Source organism: Capra hircus, chromosome 7, assembly GCF_001704415.2.
Source record: "Capra hircus breed San Clemente chromosome 7, ASM170441v1, whole genome shotgun sequence".
NCBI classification, from domain to species: Eukaryota; Metazoa; Chordata; class Mammalia; order Artiodactyla; family Bovidae; genus Capra; species Capra hircus.
Genome location: NC_030814.1, coordinates 97727746 through 97754555, shown reverse-complemented (window position 1 = coordinate 97754555; position 26810 = coordinate 97727746). Strand labels below are relative to the sequence as shown.

At 52.8% G+C, this 26810-nt stretch overlaps 1 protein-coding gene across 18 annotated transcripts in view; it reads right to left on the bottom strand.

Annotated features, from left to right (window-relative positions):
• The window catches only part of CACNA1A (calcium voltage-gated channel subunit alpha1 A), a 250975-nt gene that overhangs the window by 16995 nt on the left and 207170 nt on the right, over nucleotides 1–26810 (bottom strand). For 9 of the 18 annotated variants that reach the window (XM_018051221.1, XM_018051220.1, XM_018051232.1 and 6 more), the window contains 10 exons: nucleotides 24187–24297; nucleotides 19897–19980; nucleotides 16852–16857; nucleotides 11825–11941; nucleotides 11401–11466; nucleotides 11111–11226; nucleotides 8976–9126; nucleotides 5244–5371; nucleotides 3876–3972; nucleotides 470–575 (listed from right to left, as the gene is read on the bottom strand). In XM_018051221.1, coding sequence (XP_017906710.1) covers nucleotides 470–575; nucleotides 3876–3972; nucleotides 5244–5371; nucleotides 8976–9126; nucleotides 11111–11226; nucleotides 11401–11466; nucleotides 11825–11941; nucleotides 16852–16857; nucleotides 19897–19980; nucleotides 24187–24297 — 982 coding nt within the window. Of the gene's footprint in view, nucleotides 1–469; nucleotides 576–2932; nucleotides 3030–3875; nucleotides 3973–5243; nucleotides 5372–8975; nucleotides 9127–11110; nucleotides 11227–11400; nucleotides 11467–11824; nucleotides 11942–16851; nucleotides 16858–19896; nucleotides 19981–24186; nucleotides 24298–26810 lie in introns of all 18 variants that reach the window. The other 9 variants (XM_018051224.1, XM_018051233.1, XM_018051228.1 and 6 more) reach the window with 3 other exon arrangements.

Here is a 26810-nt window from a genome sequence, read left to right as displayed (position 1 = left end):
AGTATTCTTGCCTGGGGAATTCCATGGACAGAGGAGCCTGGTGGGCTACAGTCCATGGGGTGGCAAAGAGCTAGACACGACTGAGTGACTGACACTTCCACCTTCTCCTAGCTCAGGCCTTTCCACTGTGGCTAGAGGGAGCTGAGCCTGCCTCTGCTCACGAGACAGCGTGGCGCCCCCATGCGGAAAGTGCAAGTCAGTGCAACACAGCTCAGGGTGGAGTTGCGGAAGGGATCTGCACCCGCTGGTCCCTCTGCCCGCAGTGCTTTCTCCCCAGGTATCCACGTGACTCCCTCACAGCTTCCTTACGGAGGTCTCCCCCTGCCCCCTGCGGAAGTGTCAGTGTCCTCCAGGCTTAGAGAGGTGTTCAGCACACGGATATTTACTGAAGCAGGTGAATCTGCCAAGTCCTCTGAGGCCCTGGCTCCATCCACCCCGCCCCCCCCTCAGTTCCCATTCCTGCCCTTACCTTTGGCAATTTTGATGTCCAGGGCCGTGCGGATCAGAGCCATGAGGGTAGAGTTGAAGTGGACGGTGTTGTCATCAGCGACGGGCAGATCCATCCTCAGGAGCCTCTGCACAAAACCAAAGGCAAGGGCAGTCATTCCCAGGGACCCCTCCGCGATCCCGTAAGCCAGACCCACCCTACCCGGGGAGCCCCAGGAAGAACTCTGAAGGCAGCGGCTAGGGTGCCCCCCACCCCTCAGGTTACCTGTCCCAGCGCTCCATTTCCTGACTGCCCCTGGTGACCCGTAGGGGGCGCACTGGGGACTCGCCTATGCTGCCCGTTCCTCACCCGCCTACTGGACCCTAGAAGTGGCATTTCCAGGGTTGGCCCGGATCCTTGCCCTGCCCCAGAGTTCTTCTGGACAGCTCCGTTCCATTCTGACCCCAAAGAAGAAGAGCACAAGCCAGATCGCAGCAGACATGCAGCAGCCAGGCAGAGGGGTCCATGGCCACAGCCGCTGGGAGGGCCGCCGGCTCCCCACCCCCACCCCCCCCGGCTCGGCCCAGACCAGACCAGATGGGCACAGACCACTTCATTCCTCCGAGAAGCGGCAGGCAGGCGGCTCCCCGACTACAGATGGGGCGGGCCCCTCTCAGACATGCAGTGAGGCCATGACACACAGAACGGCGGACGGGGGCGCATGCAGACGGAATCTCGAGACTCATTCATAGCTCCGTGGAAAGTGTATCTCAGGGGCATGTCCAGGTCTTGGCTTTTTGTGCGATGGCATGGGGAAGGGGTTGAGAGGGTGTTCCCATGGCCCAGGGAAGAAAAAATTCCCTGTATCCCAGGCAGGGGCTCTGTCCCCCATGCTTGGTGGCATGGGAGAAGACGCTGGGCTGGTGTGCACCAGCCCAGGACAAGGTGGCATGGAGATGAAGATTGATGTCCACCGGAGCAGACACGGGGAAGCACAGAGTTGGAGACGGGGATGGGAATGGCAAACTCAGAGCAGAAGACAAAAGGTGGGTTGGGGCAGGGTGGTGAGGGAGGCGGTAGACAGAGAGACACACTGGGCCACTGTGCACAGCGGTGCACTGCACAAACGGCTCCCCATCTCAGAAATCACGGATTCGTGTTTAAAGGACACCTTCCCAGCTGACAGTGGAAAAGTATCGGGTGGTCCCCACATGGGTGGATTCCAATATTTTCCCCACAGACACAGTGTTCTGTGGAGAGGACGCTTGTTTCAAATTGGCACCAAGGCGCTTATGAACCCGTGGTGGCCCTGCGCAGAGACCAAGAAGGAGAGGGCACTCTCCTCTCTCTTGCACACGCTCACACACACACACCGACACTCAGCCAAGCAGAGCTTGAGAGATGGACAACAGGACAAGGAGAAAAGGGACCGGTGCAGGGAGGGCTGGTGGGGGAAGGAGGGGTGCCCAGGGGGAGGAGGAGGAGTAAGGATGTGGGGAGGTGGTTACGCGACACAGGAGGAAGTGAGGTGCACAGAAGGGGAGGAAGGATTCTCAGACATAGCGGGGGCCAAGGTGGGATAGGAGAACGGAATGATGGGACCATACTTTTTGGAGGGGTTGACTGTCAAAGTCATCCCCTGAACTTCGTGTGGATGAGTTGTGGGGAACAGAGCATCTGTCCTTGGGTGCCAAGGGAGATTCCGGGACAGGGGTCTAGAGGGGTGGCCCGGCCCAGCCGCCTGGCGGCTCCTTCAGCCAGCATGCACCACCCCCCAGGTCGGCCATGGTGCCTGCCCGCCCCAGGCCCCCGCCAAGGCAGCGTGCATGGCCTGCGTCAGGGTGCCACGGTCCAGGGGTCCAGCTGCGGCCCGCCTGCCCACTCTGGAACAATGGAGAGGCATGTTGGGGTGTCTTGGGGGGAGATGGGTGGCTTAGGGACAGAAGACTGGGAAGCAACTCCAGCGGGCAAGGAAGAGGGGAGAGGCTCTGGGTGCTCCCCGGAAGGTCTCAGATGCCCCAAGGCCCTAGGTCAGAGATCAGCTTCAGGTGTGTATAGGGGACCATGAGACCTGGGGGCTTGAGATATAAAAGGTGGGGTCCAAGCCCCTCTCTGCAAGGTGCCTGCCCAGGTCTGGGCAATGGGGGCCACTCTGGGCTCAGCGGCAATACCACCTCTCAAAGTGTTTGTGTCCAATTTGGTTCCTGGGGGACCAGGTGCGAGGGAACTTGGGGGCTCCCCCCCCTCCCCACCCCGGCGTGTTGGCCATAAGAGAGTCTCAAAACACCAAGACACACTGATCGGAAAGGACGGACACAGGAAACTGCTTAGAATCAAGGGACGGTCAGGATCCATTTACTTGAGGAGGAAAGGGGAAAAAAAGAAAAAAGAAAAAGGAAAAAAAAGAAGAGTAACGCTGGAAAAAGAGACTCGGCTGGCTGTTCCTGGTCAGCACTGAAAAATCCCCAGTGCCTGGATGTCGGTGGTTGGCAAGGGTTAAACTACCTTGTAAGCCACTCTGGCCGGACACTTCTTCCCCAGACCCAGGGGCGGAGACATGTGTCTCAGCATCTGATACATGTCCGGGTAAGGCATGCGGCCCCTGGCAGCACCGAAAACAAAAAATGGAGGTGGGAACGGAGAACCAAAGGAAGGGTGGGTGGAGGGAGGGGAAGAAAAGGAAGGGGAAAAACCAAAGGGAAAAAAAAAATCACACGAGCCGAAAAAATAGAGAGAGAAAGATGCAGAGAACAATAAAAGAGGTGTTTCAAACAAATAAAAAAGAGGAGAAAAAAATGGGAGAGGTAGTTAAAAAATATTATTTCACTGCTTATGAGCAGGGAGAGAGAGAGAAAAGAGAAAAGTCAGATTCACTTTTGACTCTGAGCTCTAGTTCTGGTGGAATGTGGATAGAATGGGCAAGGCGGGGGGTGGGGGGTGCTTCTCACTCAGAAGGGTCTGGAGCAATTCTTTGGTTTGGTGTCATTTAAAAAAACTGGGTCAAGTTCTCTGGTTTGGCTGAGGCTGGTCTCTGAGGGGGCCTAGATGGGGAAGAGGGGCCACGACAGTGGGAGAAGGGCTGGGGGCTTCGGGAGGCGAAGGGTGGAGAGGGAGAGAGTGGAGGAGATGGTGGTGGGGGGTCAATGCCAAGTTACGGTCCCCTCGGATGTGTCTGATTTTGGGGTGCCGTTGAGACCCCGGGATGGGCAGCTTCAGCTAAGAGCAAGCAGAAATGGCTGAAGGGAACGGAGAGATAAACGTTCCATGCTTCGTCAAGTCTACGTGATACGTGACTGCATTCTGTTGGCTAAGAGAGGTTTCTAGTTTAATGCAAAAGAGAGAGATGGCTCTGTTTTTTAGATTATATATATATATGAAATATATATATTGAAGAACCCCAAGCCACACTCATTCCATGGATGCTAGCAGGTTTTAGTGGAAATCAAACCTTGCAAGCAACCCTATGAGGACATTTCTTGCCTAAGCCGAGAGGGGGAGATATTACGCGCAATAAACTGTACATATCCTTATAATGAATCCGACCGCTGAAAGGAGAAGAGAGGGGATTAGTGGAGGCATGGGGTCAAGCTGCATCACATTGGCTCCCCGTGCTCATAAGTGAGGTCACGATACCAGGGCCTGGGAACCCCCGGCTTGAAGGAGTGAGGGAGACATAGGATGCATAAAGGTCCCTGAGATGGTCCCAGACACTTGCAGACCCTGGGGGTGAGGGGTGGGCAGAGGGTTTTGTGTGGAGTGGGCTGGGAACTCTGGGCTGGGAGAACCTCCCCCAGGGCTTTCTGTATCTCCCTCCTCCAGAATCTACATGGCTACACTGGGGGATGGAGGGGTTCGTGGCATAGAGGACAGGGGGACAGCATCCAACTGCTGTGACCTAAAATCAAAAGAGGAAGAGTTAGGAACCAGCTGAAAGTCAAGCCCCAGCCCCGTGGCTCACCCCAGCCTCTTGGTCTCATGGAGGACTTGTCTGGGGCTGTAAGAGTGGCAAGGATTGGTCCTTCCCTGCCTTCCTCATGAGGCCTTCCCTCCAGTGCTCAGGCTCCTGAGGGCCTCTATTTAACTCTTTCTTAGCCCCCAAGCTCAGCCTGAACTAGAATCTTCAGTCTGTGATTGCTGGGCTCTGAGCATCAGCCTGGCACATCTGAGTGTCCAGCAAGGGCTTGGTGCTGAGAAGGTACTCAACACACTTGAGCAGGGTGGAGATCACTCTTGGGAACCATCACCTGCCAACTAGGAGGGGGCACTCCCCTGTTCATGGAGATGGGAGAGCTTACTCCCTTCATGATCACGAACATACAAGGACCACCAAGGCTCTGTGTTCTCTCCCCTGGCCTTGTGTGACCTCATGTTCCAGGGTCCTGGAATCCCAATGGGAGCTAGGTTCTGCCACTCTGATCTTGTAGCTAATTCTGTCTCCCAAGGGAACTAAACCAGCCCTTCTCCCCATACTCCCAGGAGAAATGAGGCTGAGAGGCCTCTGGCTTCCTTCCTGGGGCTTAGTTAACTTGTTCTCACCATCCGGAGGCCTCACAGTCAGGGACAGGGGAGACTCACAGGAGATGAACTCATGGTGGAGTCTCTCCTTCATTCCCCAGTAAGCCTCGAGTAAGGGCAGCGGTGGTACCCAAATCATTTAACCCAGGATTCTCATCTCTTTTCTTTTGACTGATCCTACTGAAATCCCTGCTAGCTTCCCAGGGAGACAACAGCCTAAGGTCTGGAGCCTGACCTAGACTATGCTCCAGTACCGAGAAAGGTGGCTGATGTGGTTGGAGGATTTGGGGCGGCTGCTTACCACGCTGCAGGATCATACTCGGCCCAGACACGCACGTACTCATCCAGGTGGTGGGGACCCAGGATGGAGGAATCTCGGGTGAGGTACTCAAAGTTGTCCATGATGACGGCAACAAAAAGATTCAGCATCTGTGGGGACCCCAGGGGCCAAGGTGGGGTTGGGGAGAGCGAGACACATCCAAACACATATACACAGAGGCCCAGAGGGAGAGAGGGAGGGAGATAAAAATGGGAAAAGGAAGTCAGAGAGAGAGATGGGGGGGGAGATAGAGGAAAGATACGTGCTCACAGACGGAGCCCAGAAACACAGATGTGGAGAAATGGAGATGGGGGAGAGAGTCAAAGGCAGAGGCAGAGAAAGAGACCAAGATTGATACAGTTGGAGAGAGAGGTGGAGAGGTTATGCGACATAGGAGCCAACTCCAAGGGGACCGCCATGACCCCAAATCCTCCCACACCTGACCCCCAACAAGACCAAAATGCATACTCCATGGACCAGAACCTTATCATGTCTCCATCCCCAGCATAAAGTAATTCCTCAGCAAATATTAGTTGGATGGATGGATGGACGGACGCATCTTCCTGCCTTCATCTACATCTTGTGGCAGCCTGTCACATGCTCTTCTAGCCTTTAGTACGTGGGGAGCTCGCATCAGTCTTGCCTCCAGCCCTTTGTAGATGTTGCTCCCTCCGTGGACATCCTTTTTCTCCTTTTCAGTAATAGCATCTGGGGAGCCCGCCCCCGCTTTTTACTTATATGCTGTTGTTGGATGTGGCTGGCTTCATAGGTGGTGCTCACATAACCCAGGCTTGTGATTGGTTAGGGAGGGGCACGTGACCCAGACTAGCGAATGGGAGACGTCCTTGGGATTTTTGCAGGCACTTTGGCAGCCATCTTCCCTCCACAGGGAGAAAGTCTGAGAATAAAGCCAGTGTGGAGGAAAACAGCGAAGAGGACAGAGTCTGCTATTGCCCGGACCCAGCCTCATCTGGACTTTCCAGCGGTATAAGTTAGTGAACTGTGTATTTCACTTACATCAGTTTCAGTTGAATTTCTGTTACTTGCAGCCAATTTTAAAGTTTTTTTTTTTTTTTTTTTTTTGATGAGGACCATTTAAAAGTCTTTAGTGAATTTGTTACAATATTGCTTCTGTTTTATGTTTTGGAATTTTGGCTGCAAGGCATGAGGGATCACGGTTCCCTGACTAGGGATTGAACCTGCATCCCCTGCAGTACAGAGGTGAAGTCTTAACCACTGGACTACAAGGGAAGTCCCTATATGCAAGCAATTTGATCAATATGTGATCTAAGTCCTGCACACCATCCCTGAGTGGCCCTCAGGGGGAGAAATCTTCCTTCTCTCACTCTGTCTTCCCTATCAAACCACATATCAGATTATACTGCTGTCTGCTGACTTGTCTGCTCAGCACCCCTGCAAACTGAGAGAAACGTGTTCTCTCCTTATAGCCCCAGTACCTAGCATAAGGCCTGGCGCATAGTAGGTAATAAGCAAATGTGCAGATGTAAACATAGTAGGTGCTTACTAAAAAAGCTGTATTTCTAGGTGTCCCTAACTTCAGTTCATCATTTCATGACACTAATTGAGCACCTACTGTGTGCCAGTCCCTGTCCAGGTGTTGGGGATGCAGCAATGAACAAAACAAAAACTCCTGCCTCTTAGGGGCTGATGGTAGTAGATGTCTTCCAGGGTGCCTGCCCTTCCCAGATGGGCTGTAGTATGAATGTGTCTCCATATGAACCCACAGCTACTAAGACAATGGTGGCTATTTGACCAGGAGCTAGGATGTCCCATTCAGACTCTCTTTTGGGAATTTGACACTGGGCAATGGTCCCTGTGGGCCCTGGAAGCTCAGTGGTAAAGAAATCGCCTGCCAATGCTGAGACGTGGGTTTGATTCCTGTGTCGGGAAGATCCCCTGGAGAAGGAAATGGCAATCCATTCCAGTATTCTTGTCTGGGAAATCCCATGGACAGAGGAGCCTGGTGGGCTACAGTTCATGGCATTGCAAAAGAGTTGGACACAGCTTGGCAACCAGACAACAGTGGACCATCTAGGTCAATGGCTGTTGACACTGGGCTCAGGGTGGGTGGGGGATGCTTTGAGACCTAGGCTGCAAGTATCTCAATGTGAGGCTGCTGGTCTGAAGAGGGTGGATGTGTTGGGCTTTTGCTGAGAGATACTGGTGCTTGGGCTGAGGTCTGAAAACAATAGCTCCCATACTCCTTGGGCAGCTTACATCCTGCCAGCAGGAGCTACGGGTGGGAGGGAGGCCAATCTGGGGAGGAGAGACTAGGAGGAGAGGAGACTCCTTCTGCTTCTCACGTGGCTCTGTGTTGTGGACTGAACTGTGTCCCCATGAGATCCATTCAAATCCTGGCCCCCAGTTGCTGCGAATGTGACTTTATTTGGAAAAAATGGTCTCTGTACTCTCATTGTCACACTGGATCAGGGTGGGCTAAATTCTGTATGACTGCTGTCCTCATAAGAGGGAAGTCTGGACACAGACACATGAAGACGACCGTGTGAGGACACAGCCAGTGACAGGGGAGATGCTGCCTCAAGTCAAGGAGCACCTGTGGCCATCAGAAGCTACAAGGGGCCAGGAAGGATCCTCTCCTAACTGCTCTGGAGGGATCATGGCCCCACCAGCACCACGGCCAGGCTTCTAGCCTCCAGAACTGTGGCAGGATAGATTTTTGTTGTTTTCAGCCATCAAGTTTGTGGTTCTTTGTGACAGCAGCCACGGAACATTGTTTTGTTCAGGGGCAGCATACAGCTAGGGTGCCAGGGCAGGGATGCCAGTGGTGGCTGAGCTGGCTGTCAACACCCTCTTTTCCTTTTAATATCCCAGCCCTGGCCTTCCTGCTGCAGTTAATCCCTGGTGACTTCAGCGTTGTCTGTTTGCCCTTTCAACCCTGTGTAGCCAATCCCTACATTAAATCCCCTCTGCCTGAAATACCTAGATAGTTTCAGTTCTTCTGACTGTGCTCAAACCATTCCAGGAAGAGTGGAAAACAAAAAAGATTTGCTGAGATGAGACCCCAGAGAGAGTGAGAGAGAACAACAGAACAGGATGGAGGTTCCTGATATATATTTTTTCATTCCTGGTTCCTTTTTGCAGTCTTACAGTGAGTTATAGTCTCAGGTCTGAGGAGATTCCTCCTTTTAACAAATTCATGTTTTACTAGTGAAAACCTTTCAGTTTTTTTGCAAAGCCCCACAGCCTCCTGAGAACGTTCACGTGGCTGACTCTTTCCTGCCTCCTGATCACATAGAGGAAGGCACACACCTTTCAGAGGGCAGGTGGGAGTCTCCTACAGCTCACCTAGATGGGACCTGGGGAAAGCTCTGAGCTCCATTAGTTTTTCTCTCAGCATACACAGCAGGTCAAAAAAGGGGGAGATTCTGCTCCCTCCTTCAGGGGACACTTGGTAATGTCTGGAGACATCTTTGGTTGTCACAGCTGGGAGAGCGATGGGCTACTGTCACCTAGTGGACCAAGGCCAGGGATGCGAGCAGGCACAGAACAACTTTCATCGGACAATGATCCAGCCCCCAATGTCACGAGTGTCATGGGTGAGAAACCCTGGTTAACCTAATCATGGACTGGTCCAGAGAAGTCTTGGAGGTAAAAAGTGTGTGACAGCCACATTCCAGAGAATTCACATCCCTGAGGTCTAGGAAGCTTTCCTACACATGTCCACGGACTCACCAGAAATGAGCAGAGGAAGATGAAGGAAACGAAGTAAAAATAGGCAAATTCATTGCCGCATTCGTGAGTCAGGATGCCAGAGTTCTTATCACAGGGCTTCCCGCTGAGGCAGGAAAGCATGATGTTGTGCCAAGCCTCCCCAGTGGCACTCCTGAGGGGAGAGAGGGGGCATCAGTGACCTGGGTATGCAGCCCTGGACAACCAACACCCACTCCCAGGGAGGCAGGGCGCTAAGGTTAAACACTTAAGCTCTGGAGCTGGACTGATGTGGGTTTGAGTCCCAGGTAAATCACTTTTTTTCCTCTTTGAGCCTAGAGACGGGGGGAGTTCTCATGCTTGGCTGTGCATTAAAGCCCAAGGAGAATGTTTTTTAAAAATGCTGATGCCAATGCCCTCCCACTCCCACAGACTTGGTATTAAAGTGACCTGGCTTGGAGACACAGGTATCTTTTAGAAACTTCCCTCTCTCTAGGTGACTGTCATTTCTTCTTTCTTTCTTCCTAGGTTACTCTGCTCCAGAGTAACCTTGGGTTCCGTGTCCTCCAACATGACAGCTGTGCTCCTGCCTCAGGACCTTTGCCCGTATCATGCCCTCCACCTGAACTGCCCTTCCCCAGTTATCCACGTGGCTCCCTTCCTCAACTACTCTGTTCAAATATCATCTCCTTCAAGGGAGGCAAGACCTATTATCCCTCCGTTTCTTTCTTTTTGTTAGTAAATGAGAAAATATTTGTGACAAAATATACGTAAATATGATAATCTTAAACATTTAAGTGTATAATTCAATGGTGATAAGCACATTTAGCTGAATGTGGAAGAACTGATGCTTTTGAACTGGGTGGTGTTGGAGAAGACTGAGAGTCTGTGGTGTTGGAAAGACTCTTAAGAGTCCCTTGGACTGAAAGGAGATCAAACCAGTCCATCCTAAAGGAAATCAGTCCTGAATATTCATTGGAAGGATTGATGCTGAAGCTGAAGCTCCAATACTATGGCCACCTGATGAGAAGAACTGACTCACTGGAAAAGACCCTGATGATGGGAAACATTGAAGGCAGGAGGAGAAGGCGGCAACAGAGAATGAGATGGTTGGAGGGCATCACCCACTCGATGGACAAGAGTTTGAGCAAGCTCTGGGAGTTGGGGATGGACAGGGAAGCCCAGCGTGCTGAAGTCCATGGGGTTGCAAAGAGTCAGACAGGACTGAGTGACTGAATGAACTGAAGCACGTTTAGAATGCTGTGCAACCATTAGCACTATCCATCTCCAGAACCATTTTATCATCCCAAGCTGAAAACTTACATCCCATTAAACACTACACTGCTCCTCTTCCCCAGCCCCTGACAATACTGATATTGAATCATTTTTTCCCTAAGAATTTGCCCATTTTGGGTACCTCATATAAGTGCAATCATACATTACTTGTTCTCTCATGCCTCCATTTCCCTCTTAATCTTATAATATCCTCTTTCCCTCATAATATCCTTTATAATTCAGTTCAGTTCACTAGCTCAGTCATGTCTGACTCTTTGTGACCCCATGGACTGTAGCGCACCAGGCCTCCCTGTCCATCACTAACTCTCTCTTGAGCTTGCTCAAACTCATGTCCATCGAGTTGGTGATGCCATCCAACCATCTCATCCACTGTCTTCTCCTTCTCCTCCTGCCTTCTATAATTAGATTACTGATTGTCTGCCTCCCCTGTGGAAATATAAGCATCCAGAGGGCAGAGAATGTTGTCTGTGCTTTGTTCGCAGTATTTACAACAGTAAATAAAACAAGTGCTCAATAAACCTCTGATGAATGAAGGAAGGGGCCCTAAGTGCAATCAGAATTAAGAATCAAGCCTCAGCGGTCTATTCAGAATCTGTAAGACTGTTTCCTCATCTGTCACGTGCAGTTGCCAAGAATCCCTTGACAGGATGCTCAAGAAGATTCTATGAGATAATCCCTGAAAAATGCCTTCATGCTTGCATCTCAGGGCTTTCAGCTTCTGCCCTGTTAGGGTCCTTCGGCCGCTTCACACCCACCCCAAACCTCACTGGAACAGAAGGAGGAGGGCACACCCCCACCGGAAGAGAAAGACGAGGACACGCCCACCACCGGAAGAGAAGGATAAAAGCGTGCCCCTGCCTCACCGGAAGAGAAGCATGAGGGCCTGGAAGAAGGTCCGGAAGTTATTGTGCTCAGTGATTTGGAATTCATCTTCATCACTGTCCTCGTCCTCCACGTCGATGCCGATGTTGCCAAACACCTGGGGAATTAGATAGTGATGACTAGGGGTGGCAATGGGTGCCAGAAGCTTCAGAAAAACTCCACTTAACCTACAGTGATGCCTCTCTGAAACGGGGTCCCCTAACCCACCCCTACCTAAGCGGGGTGGCCCTCCTTGGGAGTGTTCTCGGAACATTCGGGGGCTGGCACTCACCTGCATCCCAATGATGGCGTAGATGAAAAAAAGCATGGCAATCAGTAGACAGACATAGGGCAGGGCCTGGTGGGAAGGAAGGCAATGAAGAATAGTGCTGGGCGCCCCTTACCCATGCTGTTTCCCTCACTGGTCCCAGTGCTCAACCCCTGCAGGTTGGGTGGCCGCATGCTGCCAGTGGTGCCAGGGATGGTGGGCATCTTTGGTGGCTCTGGGAGATTCCCTTTGGAGCCCTCAAGACATACCGGGGGCAGGAAGTTAGAAAAGAGTCCTGCATATAACACATTCCCAGTAAGGTGTATGATATTAATAAAGGCATTTCCACATGATTTCTAGATTCAACCAGAGCAGGCAGGGGGGTGAGGGTGGGGGAGAGATCCTGATTTTTCTTCTTAGTCTGGCAGGGGCAGGGGCAGGGGCTCACCTTGAAGGACTGCACAAAGGTCCAGAGAAGAATTCGGATGGTGTAACCCTGACGGAGGAGTTTGATGAGCCGGGCAGCTCGGAAGAGGCGGAGGAAGCTCAAGTTGATGAAGTTATTCTGGGGAGATGCAGAAAGAGGGGTGACCATTCACCCACCCCCAGGGGCTCAGAGCTGTCACCACTTACAGAGGCCCCTACATGAAGCCAACCAACAGGAAAAAGCAAGCCAGACCCCAAATAAGGAGGGAGAGGAAGGAAAGCACTATTAATGCAATGGTGCCGAGGAAAAAAACTCAAAAAAATGAAGTAGGGGATGGGGAGGAGAAAGGGTGAGAGGGAAGAAAAGGCATCAACTCAAAAGCATAAACCCTCCCTGCCAGCCCCACCCGCAAAGGGGAAAGGAAAGAAAAAAGAAGGAAGAGAAAGGAATGGGGGTGGGTGGGGTGGGGAAGAAATAACAAAAGAACAAGGAAAGAAAATATATCCGAATCATCCAATCAGGAAAAAAATCGAGATGGTTTTTGTTTCTCCCAACAACCAAATGCACTGAGACGATAGGACACAAGCGGGTCAAGTTGCCGAATCCATCACACATATACGATGCACAAACACCAGGGCGGGGTGGGGGCAGCCAGCACGCTCAGGCCTGGTGGACATGTGCGGGTTCCGAGGGCATGTTATGCTCCGGGCCAGAAATGCATCTGTCGTGGGACTCACCGGGCACCCTGCCCTGCCGAGCTGCCCACCCGCTCCTGCCCGCCCTGACCTCACCCCACGGCCAAGAGGAGCAGCTGCTTGAGCCAATCGGAGAAGCGGAAGAGCATCTTTTCTTACCCCCTTGGCGAGCGGGAATGGGGAGGACGGGAGGGAGCTGGGGCTGTTCGGCTGCAGGGCGAGTCCTCGCTGCCCGCTGAGTCGGAGAAGATGCATTTGGGGCCCTTTCCCCCCTCTCAGGGATGGCTTCTCAGCTTCTGGGACTGGGCGGAGTAGCACGGGACCAGGCCTGCGGGAAGCAGGAAGTACGCAGCGCCCGTGGGTGGGTGAGCTCGCCGTCAGCCCAAGTCCACCGAGGGGCCGGTGCTGGGGGCCGGGAGGTGAGGCTGTCCCTGCCCCCAGGACCTCCCTGGGTGGACCCTGCCTCTGCTCAAAGGCCCCCTGTCTAGTCATTGCCTCTAGTTCCTCCCTCCCGAGCCAGAACCCCGGGTGGGGTTGGGGATGGGGTGGGGAGACAGGGCTGCTGGGTCTCGGTGACTAGATGGTTCCCACGTGACTGTCCAGGGGCTTGCCTGCTGGGGCTTCAGGGGACGCTGTTGGGGTACCAGAGACTGGAAGTCACGCATGGACCAAATCTGGCCAAGGAAACTTATTGTTGGGCCCAATGAGCTTTCTTTTAGAAATTAAAAATAGTTGCCCATTAAAGTCAGATTTTCGCCCTCAAATCTGCCTTTTGGGCCACCCTGAGGCTGCATCTGCTGGTAGCAATTACTTGAGGCTCAGATGTGGCCGCCTGCCTTGAAGCAGGCCACGTGTCCTCCAGTTCACCAAGGTTCCTGCATCCTAGAAATGGAATTGGTTTCCTGGCTTCTGATATCTGCCTGGGGACCAGAGGCATTTGTGGTATGAGGCATTTCAGGCAGGGCCAGAAACCACTACTGATCAGTGGGTTGGAAGCAGAGGGGCCACCAGGGGACTTGGAGAAGCTCTAGATAAGGCCATGTAGCAGTGTTAAAACTGGCCTAGCCCTCACCTCACAGATGGCACAGGGGTGGTCCTTCAGGTTGCCCCCACAGTCACAGCGACCCTTTTGGCCTCAGAAGTTTGGACAATGAATTGTATGGGCAATCTATCTAGTGCTTCTTGGGGGTTTCCCAGACACTGGATCTAGCTAACTCTGGCCTGGGAGATGAGAGGCAGGAATGGGAGGGATGGTTCAAAGAATTTCTGAAGATGGCAAGAGGCCTCTGGGTTTGCCAGAAAAGTCTAGGATGCTCTCTGGAACATATCAGTTGACCCTTAGGTAGACATTTAGGATGGAGGAGAGGTGTGGGGCTCCTACCCTGACCACACTGGGCCCAACCACAATGAGAATGTCTTGAGTGCCTCAAATAAACCCTCCCAACCCAGCTTGACTGTCACCCTCCGTGCCCTGTGGACCTGACTCCCAGCCCTGCTCGGCCACCCATTTGGGACCAGGGCCAATGGCCCAGGTGTCCCCAGTCCCCTCCCACCCACCCCCCCAGAGTACGAGCCATCCCTTCATGGGGCGGGGCATAACATGTGGATTCATGCAAAGGCAGACAGGCCCTGGAAGCAGCCTCTGGGGGCTTGGGGCAGAGCAGGGGGTGGGAGCTGCCACCATGCAGGAGAAGCAAGGGGGCTTTGCGGGGGATGCGTGCAGAGAGCATGCTGCCCTTCTCTGAGCCAGGGAGAGAGGAGATACACGGGGCCGGGGTGGGGTGGGGTGGGGTGGGTAGGGGGTAGAGGTGAAAGAGCTCTGGGTGACAGGGCAGGGGAAGTTTCTAGTCTGCCCTCATCCATCCTTCCATCTCCCCCTGGGTCTGCATAGAGTCCTTCAAGTACCTGCAGAACTTCTGACTTCCTTCTTCCTAGTTCCATCTTTCTGTCCACAGCCGCGAAGGAACAGTCCTCTCCTCCAACCCTGCCTAGTGCTTCCTGGTTCTAGGCTGAAGGGGAGGGATGCGGGCCCTGGAAGGCTTGCTGTGTGCAGGGGATGTGAGTGCTTAGAAGGACGTGGGAACCACTGACCTCAGGGCTCCAGAGAAATCCTGCCACTTGAAGACCCCATCTCCAGCCCAGATCTTGCCTCTGGACTCCAGATCCCATAACCACCTGCCTACCTGACTTCTTCCCGGGTGCCCGTCAAGCCTACTGTGCCCACACTCGAGCTCTTCCCATTACCTGACCCTTTCCTGGCATTCCCTAACTTCTGTCTCATGGCTCAAGCCAGACTCAAACCCTCCAGGTGTCTCTGTCTACCCCCAGCCCAGACGCGACCCATCTCCAGGTCCTGGAGAGGCGCCTGCTCAGATGGCCAGTCCTCCCACTGTGCCCTCCCTCTTTCGATGTCATCTCTCACCGGGATTCCTGGTGCTCACTTCCAGCCCCGCCCCCTGCCTGCCTACTGCCGGCTCTGCAGCTGCAGCGTCTGGTGTAACCACACTTCCTATCACACCTCCTCTGCTCCAGATCCTCCCAGACCCCCACAACAAGGCCCAGAGTCCTGTCCCCTTCTGACCTCTTCACTTTTTCTAGGTCAGCCTTCCTCCACTCTTTGCTCCAGCCACAGCCTTTCACTTGACCCTGTCCCCTGCATGCTCTCATCTGCCCCAGGACCTTTGCATGTGCTATCCTGGGCCTCCAAAGCCCTTTTCTCCCCCTCTCCACCTTGTTAACACTACTTATACTTCAGTGTGCAACACAGTTAAATTTCAAGTGTGTTTCGGGGCTTATATGACCAATGCCTACCCTCCTCCCCCACCACCCGACTGTAGGTGATGCAGTGGGGGAGGGGGCAGTGATGGTGTCTGCCTCTATCCCACCCCCCACCTGGGGCACTGACTTGGGGTTCACTAAGTGTCTAGTGAGCGAGTGCTTATGTATGGCTAACTAGCAGGGGAGAAGAGATCCTGGTGCAAAGATGCCATTCAGGGGCATCCTTCAAAGGGGCTCAGGGGAGGGTGGGGGAGGGGCAGAGGCAGGTGGGATTTCTTCTCTCTCTTTTAAAAATACTTATTTTCATTTATTTGTTTGGCTGCACCAGTTCTTAGCTGCAGCCTGTGGGATCTTTCAATTGTGGCACGTGGGATCTTAGTTCCCTGACTAGGGACTGAACCCAGGCCCCCTGCACTGGGGGCACGGAATCTTAGCCACTGGACTACCAGGGAAGTCCCCAGGTGGGATTTAACAGAGGGAGGAGTGTGCAGCTATGTAGGGAGCCGAATAAGTGAGGTGAGGGAGAGATGGAGACGGTGCATCCGGGGTGGGGGTGCGGGTGTGTGCAGGGTGGATGGCTATAACAGAAGGGAGGGACAGTGTTTGTGTGTGTCTGGAGACGGTGCATCCAGGGTGGGGGTGCGGGTATGTGCAGGGTGGATGGATATAACAGAAGGGAGGGGCAGTGTTTGTGTGTGTGTGTGTGTGTGTGTGTGTGTGTGCGCGTGTTGGGTGGGGGAGGATCAAGACAGGAAGACTGCAAGAGCAAAAAAGAGAAAGGGAAAGAGAGAGAGAGAGACAGAGACAGCGACAAAGGGAGAGAGAGAGAAAGAGAGGAGGAGAGTCAGAGGCTGAACAGGAAAGAGCAGACAGCATGTGTGCAGGGACTGTGTCTGGGTGGGGGAAGGGGGACAGGAGCCGCTGCATCTCAGGGCTCCCGGAGAGGTCGGAGAGGTCGTCAGCTGGCTGGCCCATCTGGAAGCAGCCAGACCTGAGTCCTGGCTCTTTTGTGTCCGCCTCACCTGAGCCTCTTTGCCCACACACTGCAGGTCTCTCAGATCTCTTCCATCAGACTTGGAGATGCACATCACTGGTCCTCAAGCCCGAAGAGCTCGTGGGCTTGGAACGGGGTGAGGGACTGGTGGAGATTTCCTGGGGCCCCGGGGCTCCGTGGAGCTGAACTGGGACAGGAGCGCTGAGAGAGTGGCTGAGGGCTCTGAGTACAGGGCTGTGTGTAAGCAATGCGGTGGGAGACCCAGCCAGCCAGCCTGTCCTAGGGGAGGCGCTGCCTGGGGGGCAAACCCATCCTTTTCTTTGCAGAAGACACAAACCAACCCCAACAGGAAACCTCAACTCAGAAACCCAGTAAAAACCAGAGGAAGAGAGACTGTGGGAATGAGGGGAGGAGGGGAGTCAGGAGGGTTTGGAGAGAACGACACAGACCCAGAGGGGATAGGAGGGTGCATCAGGCAATCCAAGTTTAAAAAGCCCAGGGCGTGGCATGCAATGCTGGTGCAAGAAGATGCGTTCACAGTTGATGTAAGGCATTAGACTTCAGAAAGAAGTAAGACCAACCGGATTCTAGATGCAGATGTTGAAGATGGAGGGGGAGCGGGCGGGCGGGGGCAGTTGGGGAGGCGTGTTCAGCGTTTTTTAGGTTGATTTGTAACCAGTGCCAAAAAACCAATGGGTTTCGGTTCCCGGGCGGGGAGTGGGGGTGGTGGTGGTGGGTTGGGAGATAGTCATTGGTGTATGAACACACAGACCACGTCATGGATGAACAAATGAATTTCATAGTGCATTTTGATTGGATGAGTTTTTCAGACGGCGTTGTGCCAATATACAGTTTAAAGAGCAGGCATGAAAAGAGACAAGACAAGAAACACAGTCATTATCCATCGCACGCAGGGCAAACCCACCTCACCCCAGCCACTTGGGGGCGCAGCTGAGGCCCAATGGGCCTCACACCCTCTCCCCCTCCCCCAAAACCCTGGGGACTTGCCCTCCCAATGGTCTGGCTCCCCCTGCCTCAGCCTGGCTGAACTCTGCCTTCAGACCTCGTGGGCTTACCTGGGAGGCAGAAAGGGGCTGCTGAGGGCTCTTTGCTCAGTAGAGTGACCACCCACCCCCACCCCCACCCCCACCCCCACCCCATCCCCACCCTGCCTCCAGGTTTGGAGTTTATCCTGCTAAAAGTAAAAGGGTCCAAATGCCCACCCTCTATCTTTCCCACCAAGTGATTAGAATTCAGGGCTGGGGTGCTGCCTAACAGACCTCAACCCCAAGTTCATTCACAGTAATAACAGCAAGAACAATAATAATAACCACCATTCGTGAACTAATTCCTGGCTGGTTCTGTGCCAAGCACTTTACGTCAAGCAGTCTGATTTGTTCAAAGTTGCCCTCTCCTGTCCTAGAGGGTCAGCCCACTGGGGGCAGGCATTCTTGTCTGTTTTGCTTTGTCCTCGGCACCTCTACCAGTGCCTGGCATGCAGCAGGTGCCTAATTGCACTTCTGTGAATGCATGGGTGAATGTGAGGCTTGCAAGGGTCTGATGAGGTTGGTTCTGAAGGTCAGTCCCAAATTCAGGACGAGAAGAGGTAATATAAGTTACCCAAGGTCAAACAGCTTGTACGGAGGGCTGTTTGACTACTACAATAGTCTTGACATCCCTGAATTGGATCCCATGCCCCATCCTTCCTTCCCACATCTTGTAGTCGGGAGAACAAGCCACTGAGGTCCAATCCTACAGATCTCTTACTGGTAACTAGAGCTTCAATCAACTTCCTCTACCTGCCCTACTGGGGTGGTGGGTCACCTCTTCTAAGCTCTTGATCCAGAGAGATTTTGGTTCAAGGCTGTCTTGTCTTTGGGTGGGTGGTAGGATAATTTTGATTGTCAGGAGGAGCCCAGACCTCTTAAAAACCTAAGACAGACAGTGAGGTCTAAGCTCTGGCTCTCTGCCAGGGAGAGGACAGTGGCCAGATGGAAGTACCTGGAAGTACCCCAATGGGGATAGCCCCTAGCTGGGCATGGCCTCTCTAGAGGAAAGTGTCAGGGCTGAGATGAGGGAAGGGGGAACTTTGGGTTCACTGGAGCTGAAGGCAAAGAACTATGGCCAGAATACCACTTGGGTGGGGGTGTTGGCGGATGAGTCAGAGAATGGTGCCTCTTCGGTGGAGCTTCCCAGTTCTACGAGGCTCACAGGGCAGAAAAGGGGCCCAAATGATCCCTTTCTGCCAGGGGCTCAGTTAGGGACACCCCAGGGAACACCAGTGTGCCCTCAGGAGTCACCAGGCCTGGCTGCAGGCCCTCAGGTGTGTCCCTCATTTTCCTGAGCGTTGAACATCTGCTTCCCCATCTGTGAAATGGGGCAACACCCTCCTCCTTGGGCCTCACCCCACCCAGGTCTACTCTCTGTTCTTCTCTGCCTGTTCTGAGCGTCGCCCTGGCTTTCTGGTCTCCTGGCTTCTTTCTGGCTGGGTTTGGCCAGTGGAAGTGGCTGGCAGGAGATAAAGGGTGGGAGGAGAGAAGGGGAGGGTATTTCCGCTGATGCTCTGTGCCTGCTTTGGCCTGCCTCTGGCGGGTGCTCCATCCCTCTGTGTCCACGGTTTCTACCAGGTAGCCCCTCTCTGACTTCAGCACCTGGGCAGGCAACAGCTCCCCACGGTGACTGGGCTCCTTCCCTTGTGCTCGGTGGGTGGTCTCTGCTTTCAGATCCCTTCAGCTGAACCCACAAAAGGGATTCTTTTATATGTTCAACCCCCCAACCTGAACCACGAGTTGATCCACATAAAACGCTTGGCACAGTGCCTGGCATGCAGCGAGTGCATGATTCTTGCCTCCTATTGTTCATTTTTGTTGTTAACATGACAAGGTTGATACCACCCCTGGCCCTTGGCTCTGACATTCTTTGCCCTTTTGCTTCCTCTGCGAGGATCTCCTACCCTCCCCCCAGCCTCCCAAGCGCCCTCAAGCCTGGGCTCACTGGCAAACAGCCAAAGAAGGGGTCTGAGACAGGAGCTCTGGGACCCTGAATCTTCCAGACAAGGGGGAAAGATGATGTGGCCCACAGCCCACCACATTGACATCCAGAGACTCCCCCACACTGGGAACTTGCCAGGCCTGGGGATACAGGAAGACACATGTCCTGGGGACCCTCCTAAAGCCCTGGGAAAGGTGTCCCCCCATTAACCTGAGGGCTGTGGCTCCCTCCTGCCCATGAGCCAGAAGATGGTTCGTTCAAGCAGGATAGACTTGAAGCTGGTTCCCTTTGGACCCCCAACACTGTGTGCTGTTTGGAGGGCAGGGCTCAGCCTTGAGATCCTTTAAGTGTCTCCATTTTCTCAATGAGCTTATCCACAGTATCTATCCATTCATCAGTAGCCAAGATGCAGGGAATTCACACTGCAGTGCTGGGGGCTTTGGACACCCCTGTCTCCCCACATAGCCCCCCTGAGGGACTGCCTTGATTCTGGGGCCCCCCTGCTTATCCCTCTTTGGTCAAGGTCAAGTGCTGGCTTGAGTGGCTGTTGGGACCCTCTGCTCCTCTGTGACCTCCTCCTCACCTCTCCCAGCCCAGCCAGGAACTGCCCGGAGGGAAGCTGGCGGGACACTTACCCCAAACTCGGTCACGAGGATGTCGGTGATGCTGCCCAGAACAGTCACAAAGTCGAAGATGTTCCAGGCATCGCGAAAATAATTCTAGAATGGGGACCCACAAGATAGAGATGCCAACACAGGGCTCCAGGGCTGGCCCCCATGTCCAGCCCAGGGGGCCCATTAGAGGCACAGCTGCAGACCAGTCTGAGTGCCCGGAACAGTTACAGTCAATCAAATAGCAAAATGTATCTTGCTGCTCAGATACCATGTACTCTGAGTGCCCCCTCCCTCCCTGAGACCCCCTCTGCCTCCCCATGGCTTGCTTGATCCCAGAGGGGGCCCCCTCCAGGTGTTGTTTCAGCCTCACTGGTTGGGGGGAACAGGGCTGCCCTTCTGGGCTGTGCCTTGATTCTCCAACAGTTCCAAGGGTCCCCTGAGACCGCGGATGCATCATAACTGACGTCACTGGGATCCTTGCAAAGACTGTCAGAGGGAAGGCTTATCGCCCACTTTACACAAGGCAACTGAGGCTCAGAGAGCAAAGGTGCTCACCCCAGGCATCAGAGAGGTGAAGAGACAGGATTTGAAGCCAAATCTGTGCAAGTCCAGGGTCTCTGGACAGGACCACGCTGAATCAGGACTGTGCTTATAGCAAACTCGCGAAGACAATGGCCTCTGGGTTCACATCCCGGCTATACTGTCATCTGGCTGTGTGGCTGCGGGTCAATGACTTAACCTCTCTGTGCCTCCGTTTCCTGGTCACCTTGTGTATCTAGTTACACACAAGGCTGTGAGTCTAGTTATAGCCAATGGGTTGTGAACAAAAGGCAGCAGGAGTCCCCTCTGGGCAAGCACAGTACTCGCCAGAACTCTCTTCACCCTGGGCCTGGTGACCAGCAGTGTTCTAGGTGGCAGCTGCTCCGTGAGCCTGGATCTCTGAGTGACTGAAGGCAAACAGCATCCCCTCCCCACTCCTGCTGGGTTTGCTGTCCACAAACCCTTTGTTGACTGGAGCAACTGAACTGTGGGGGTTGTTTGTTACTGCAGCTTAATTTGATCTATCATGACTGATACATCCCTGGGCTGGATTTTGGTGCAACTGGGACACACAAGTATAGTATGCTGTTGTTAAAACACTGAAATATTTCACACAGTTTGAGCCCACAATGAGTAAGCACCTCTGCCTGGATCTAAGGGTGTGGCTCAAATAGCTCTTCTCTCAAGGTTCAGTGGGACCCACGCTAAACACAGGCTTTCCCAGCATTCTCACAAAAGCAGAGGGTTCGACAGAGCTTGGACCCCATTCTAAGCAGTCAGCTTCTCCCCTAAGCATCTCACACAGCAGCAGCCCCTCTGCCTCACAGAGACGGACCCGGGCTTTGGAGCCGTGCTTCTCAGGATCAAAGTAGTCTAGCACGTATGAATCAAATGTCCTCGGAGTTGGACTGCTTTGGCCTCAAGGCCCTTTTATGGAACATAAGGGTATAATAACAATCTGATAATGCATGTGAGTCACTGAGTGTGGGGTCTGGTATACAGTAGGGCCTCCCAGGTGGTTCAGTGGTAAAAAATCTGCCTGCCAATGCAGGAGACTCAGGAGATGCTGGTTCGATCTCTGGGTTGGGAAGGTCTCCCGGAGGAGGAAATGGCAACCCATGCCAGTATTCTTGCCTGGGAAATCCCATGGACAGAGGAGCCTGGCGGGCTAGTCCATGGGGTTGCAGAGTCAGACATGACTGAGAATGCGTGCATGCAGCTTCCCAATAGATGGATGCTGTTTTAGGATTGACAGGAACTCAGGTTCCACTGGCACTTTTGGGTATTTATATAGCTGCTGCTAGGGTCCTACCCAGATGTCCTCATATTTGACTGTGCAACCTTGTCATTCTTCCCAGGGCTGTTCTGTAGCAGCATACTTGTTGGGGTAATTAACAGCTTATCTGGGAGCAGCTCTTCATTATGGCTTATGAGCCCTGGGGGTTAAATACCCCAGCTCCCTCACCATGGGTGAGGTGACCAGAGTATGTGATCTCTGCTGCCTCTCAGAGGTCCTCCATGGAACTGCACTCCAGTTGCCAGCATTGCTAAGCACGACACCCTGTGCTGGCTGCCTTCCCTTCTCTATCTCAGTCACTCTCTCCCCTGTGAGGCTTCCTGGGGTCACCTTCCAGATAAATCCCTTGCATTCAATTCTGTCTCAGGCTCTACTTATGCGGGGCCACAAATACAACTTTCTAGGTGGCTGGCCACATGCTTCAAGCCCCATGGACTAGAAGGTCCCCTTCTATCATTTAAATTCCACATGGGGAACTTGGGGCTTCACCTAAGACTGAAGGGGGAGGCTCAGTGCAGAACTGTGCAGGATTATCAGGGGTGGAGGAGATGGGGTTCCAGGCCCTGGCAGACTGCATCACTTCACCACCAGAACAATGACTGGGGAAAAAAAATCACAAGCTGCACTGGGCAGTTGGGTCCAAGCTCATGATCCCCTCAGCTCTGGCTGGGTGTGTGGTTCTCTCATTTTGTAGGTGTAGGTAGACACAGGAGCAAAGAGGCCGAATGCTTTGCTTTTGGTCACACTTCTAGAAAGGGGCTGAGTGCTCAAGTATGGGTGCTCCAGGACATCCCAGGTGGCTCAGTGATAAAGAACCCCCTGCCAGCGCAGGAGATACAGGTTCGATCCTTCGGTCGGGAAGATCCCCTGGAGGAGAGCATGGAAATCCACTCCAGTATTCTTGCCTGGAGAAACCCATGGACAGAGGAGCCTGGCAGGCTACAGCCCATAGGGCTGCAAAAGGGTCGGACATGACTGAAGCAACTGAGCGCTCAAAACATGCCAGGCTTCTCCCTCAGTCTCCAGACTCGCATTCTTTGCGTTTGAGGTTTGCAAGAGCTCTTCTGAGGGAGACACAGAGGATGGGCTTTTCTTGTGATGGAGGAGAGAGGGGAGATGACACAGCCTGAATACAATCAGACTCGAGGTCTGTCTTGTGCCAAAGCTGACACTTTTTATCACCTCGGGAAGCTGAGGTGAGAACCCAGCCTCCGTCTCCTAACACCATAAGCTGCAGGTAATTCTTCTTAGGGAGGTGGGCTAAGCATATTCTCAAGTGCTTGACAGGTAGGCCTCCATATATTCAGGTCTCACATCTGTGGATTCAACCAACTGCAAATCAAATGGGTTGAGTCCTCGGATGCAGAACCTACAGATATAGAGGGCTGACTTACCTGCAACCTCTTGGATGCAGTATGAGAACACATGATTTGTATCAGTGGTACAGATCATATTGGTAACCCTGGCGGGGGGGCGGTCTGCTGTCTACTTTTAAGACAGAAGGAAACTCTAAAGTCCAATTAGCGGCTGGTGAAAAATACAAGTGTAATTTTTTCACATCTCATTTCATGGGTCCCCGCACAGAAATCTGTCCCCTATCCACAGATCCCTTTGGGAGTCAACAGACCTCAGGTTAAGGCCACTTGCACTGTTAGTGGGTCATGAATTACATTATAAAAAGGAGGGGGCAGTACTTTCCTGGCAGGACAGTGGTTAAGACTCTGCTTCTGCCGCAGGGGGTGGAGGTTCCATCCCTGGTTGGGGAACTAAGATCCCATATGCTGTGGGACCGGCAAATAAAAACGGGGTAGGGTGCGAACATGGAATCAAGACAATACACAACCTCAGAGTACAGGGCATATTCTAACGGGAGATACAGGTTCTGACACAATTTCATTTCGGTTGGCTGCACTTCTGTGCGGGCTTCCCAGGTGGCACTAGTGGTAAAGAACCCACCCGCTAACGTAGGAGACTTAAGAGACGCGGGTTCCATCCCTGGGTCGGGGAGATCCCCTGCAGGAGGGCATGGCTACCCACTCCAGTATCTGGCCTGGAGAATCTCACCGACAGAAGAGCCTGGCAGGCTACTGTCCAGGGGTCGCAAAGAGTCGGGCATGACTGAAGCGATTTAGGATGCAATCATGCATGGCTTCATTGCAAAGTGTATTTCTTACGGCAGATTGTGGCTAGAGCAGTTTGAATGCTATGGACTTGGCTTGTCTGGATCTCCGTTTCCTTATTTCCAAAATAATAATTACCTTCTGTCATCACATCATTTAATAATATGCACAGTTTGGTGTTACTTGGTAAGTATGAGAACACCTAAGTATATGGGATCTGTGTGCACTGGAGGGATGCTCAAGTCACCACTGGGGTTGGGGGCAGAGGGGCCAGGTGGGGAGACCACCACCAGCACCCAGTGCTCCTCTGGGCTTTCCCTTAACCCACAGCTCTAGCCCCATGGCTGGACTTACCAGAATCCCAAAAGCCATGACTTTGAGCACACATTCCAGCGAGAAGAGGGAGGTGAAGACGATGTTGAACACTCTCAGGGCATTTTCATAAGCCACAGAGGCCCCGTAGAACTAGATGAGAAAGGAGGAAGAGAGGTGGGGTCAGCGGGCATGGTATTGGGGAACACATGTAGGGGTGCAGGGGTGGCTTCATGGCTGTCTTTTCCTCAGGGCAGGCAGGGCTGGGACACTTGGCTTCCCTCTTGATGTCCTGTGGAGCCAGCCTGAGCTGCAGCCCAGCTCTTCACTGGCTCGGCTCATCTTTTCACATCAAAGCAAAAATTCCTTTCTTGAGCCCTGTCTTAACAGTCAAGAACCCAGGACAGCCTGGCCGGATGGGGCTCCTTGTGAAGCAGGAGGATGTCTCCAGCATCCTCTTTGTAATTTCTAAAACTTCTTACTTATTTATGGCTACGCTGGGTCTTGGCTGCTGCTTGGACTTTCTCTAGTTGTGGTGAGTGGGTTTCTCATTGTGGAGGCTTCTCTTGTTGCCAAACATGGAGTCTAGGGCACGAGGGCTCAATGGCTGTGGCCTGAGGGCTTAGCTGCCCTGTGGCATATGGAAGCTATGGTGGCTCAGATGGTAAAGAATCTGCCTGTGATGCTGGAAACTGGAGTTGGATTCCGGGGTTGGGAAGATCCCCTGGAGAAGGGAATGGCAACCCACTCCAGTATTCTTGCCTGGAGAATTCCATGGACAGAAGAGCCTGGAGGGCTACAGTCCATGGGGTCGCAAGAGTCAGACACGACCGAGAGACTTTCACTTTCACGTGGAATCCAGAGCCTTTACGTCTAACTACCAGGTTGCATGTAAAGGCTTCCCTGGTGGCTCAGATGGTGAAGAATCTTCCTGCAACGCAGGAGACCCAGGTTTGATCCTTGGGTTGGGAGGATCCCCTGGAGTAGGAATTGGCAACCTGCTCCAGTATTCTTGCCTGGAGAATTTCATGGACTGAGGAGCCTGGCAGGCTACAGTCCGTGGGGTCGCAAAGAGTTGGACACAACTGAGTGACTAACACTTTCACTTTCTTTTCACTTTCACCAGGTTACAGGAAATCTGGAAGATGGAAGAAACCAATGCACCCAGAGGTGAGACAGTTTTCATTTAATTCATCTGCTTTCCTCAGAAGCTTAATAGTGGGGGCGGGCATGGAATGGCTGGGGTGGGGAGGGGCAGAAGACAGAAATTTAAATGACAAAAAATTGGAGACCATGTGTAGCCACTTAGATCTTGGCTCAACAACTCACTGTAAAAGACATTTTGGGGACAACTCAATATGGATCTTCTGGTGTTAACACTAATCTTGTCAAGTATAAGAACATGTGGGAAAATGTTCTGATTTTTTAGAAATGCATACCGAAGAATTTAAGGGTGAAATAGCGTGCTGTCATATAAAATACTTAAAAAAATAGATGAAATATCCAGAATAGGTACACCCATAGAGACAGAAAGCAGATGAGTGGTTGCCAGGGACTGGGGGAAGGGGGCTGGGGAGTGACTGCTAATGGGGATGGGCTTCCTTTGGGAGGGATGGAAATGTTCTGGAAATTGGGGTGGTGGCTGCAGACATGATGAACGTAATAAGCGCCACTGTACACTTAAAAATGGGTAATTGCGTTATGTGAATTTCAACTCAATTGAAAAAACGAGAAAAGAAACAGGTGAAGCAAACACAGCAGAAGTTCTCCGTGGGTGCCCCTGAGGGTGGAGACTGGGTGTTTACAAGAGCCTGGATAACCAGCATGTGGTCCAGGGACCTGCAGCGTCAGCGTCACTGGGATACTGGTTAGAAATGCAGAGTCCCAGGCCCACCCGGACCTTTTGAAACAGAATCTGCATTTTAACAAGATGCCCAGATGATCTGGGAGCAGGCTGAGAAGGGCTGTGCCATTCTATCCTTCTCTCTTTTGTTTGTTTACAGCCGTTCATGATCTTAACAATGGAAAGACAAAAGCACTTGCTTGTAGAGAGGAGTTTTCAGGTGAACACAGACACTGCTTTTTTGCCTATTCAAAAAGAGTCAATAGTCAGGACTTCCCTGGTGGTGCAGTGGATGCGAGTCCCCCTGCCAATGCAGGGGACATGGGTTCGATCCCTGGTCCGGGAAGATTCCACATGGCGAGAAGCCAGTAAGCCCAACCCACGCACTAGAGCCTGCAAGCCGCAACTACTGAAGCCTGTATGCCTAGGGCCCGTGCTCCGCAACACGAGAAGCCACCGCAGAGAAGCCCGCGCGCCGCAGTGAAGAGTAGCCTCCACTTGCTGCCACTAGACAAAGCCTGTGCGCAGCAGTGAAGGCCCAGCACAGTCAAAAATAGAAAACACGAGTTAAAAAAAATCAACAGCTAAATTTATAGAGTGTTTTTAAGAATCTAGAAATGTGCTAATGTCTTTGCAGGAATTTTCTCATTCAACCCTAATCCCCACCAGGCGTATGGAAGGTGCTATTTTTTAAATAATTCTCATTTCATTGACAGGGAAACCAGGGGCTTTGGAGATGACCAGTGCATCTCAAGGTTCAGTGGTGAATTAAACGGTAGAGCTGGGCTCAAATTCAGACCTCTGGTCTCCGAAGCACAGGGTC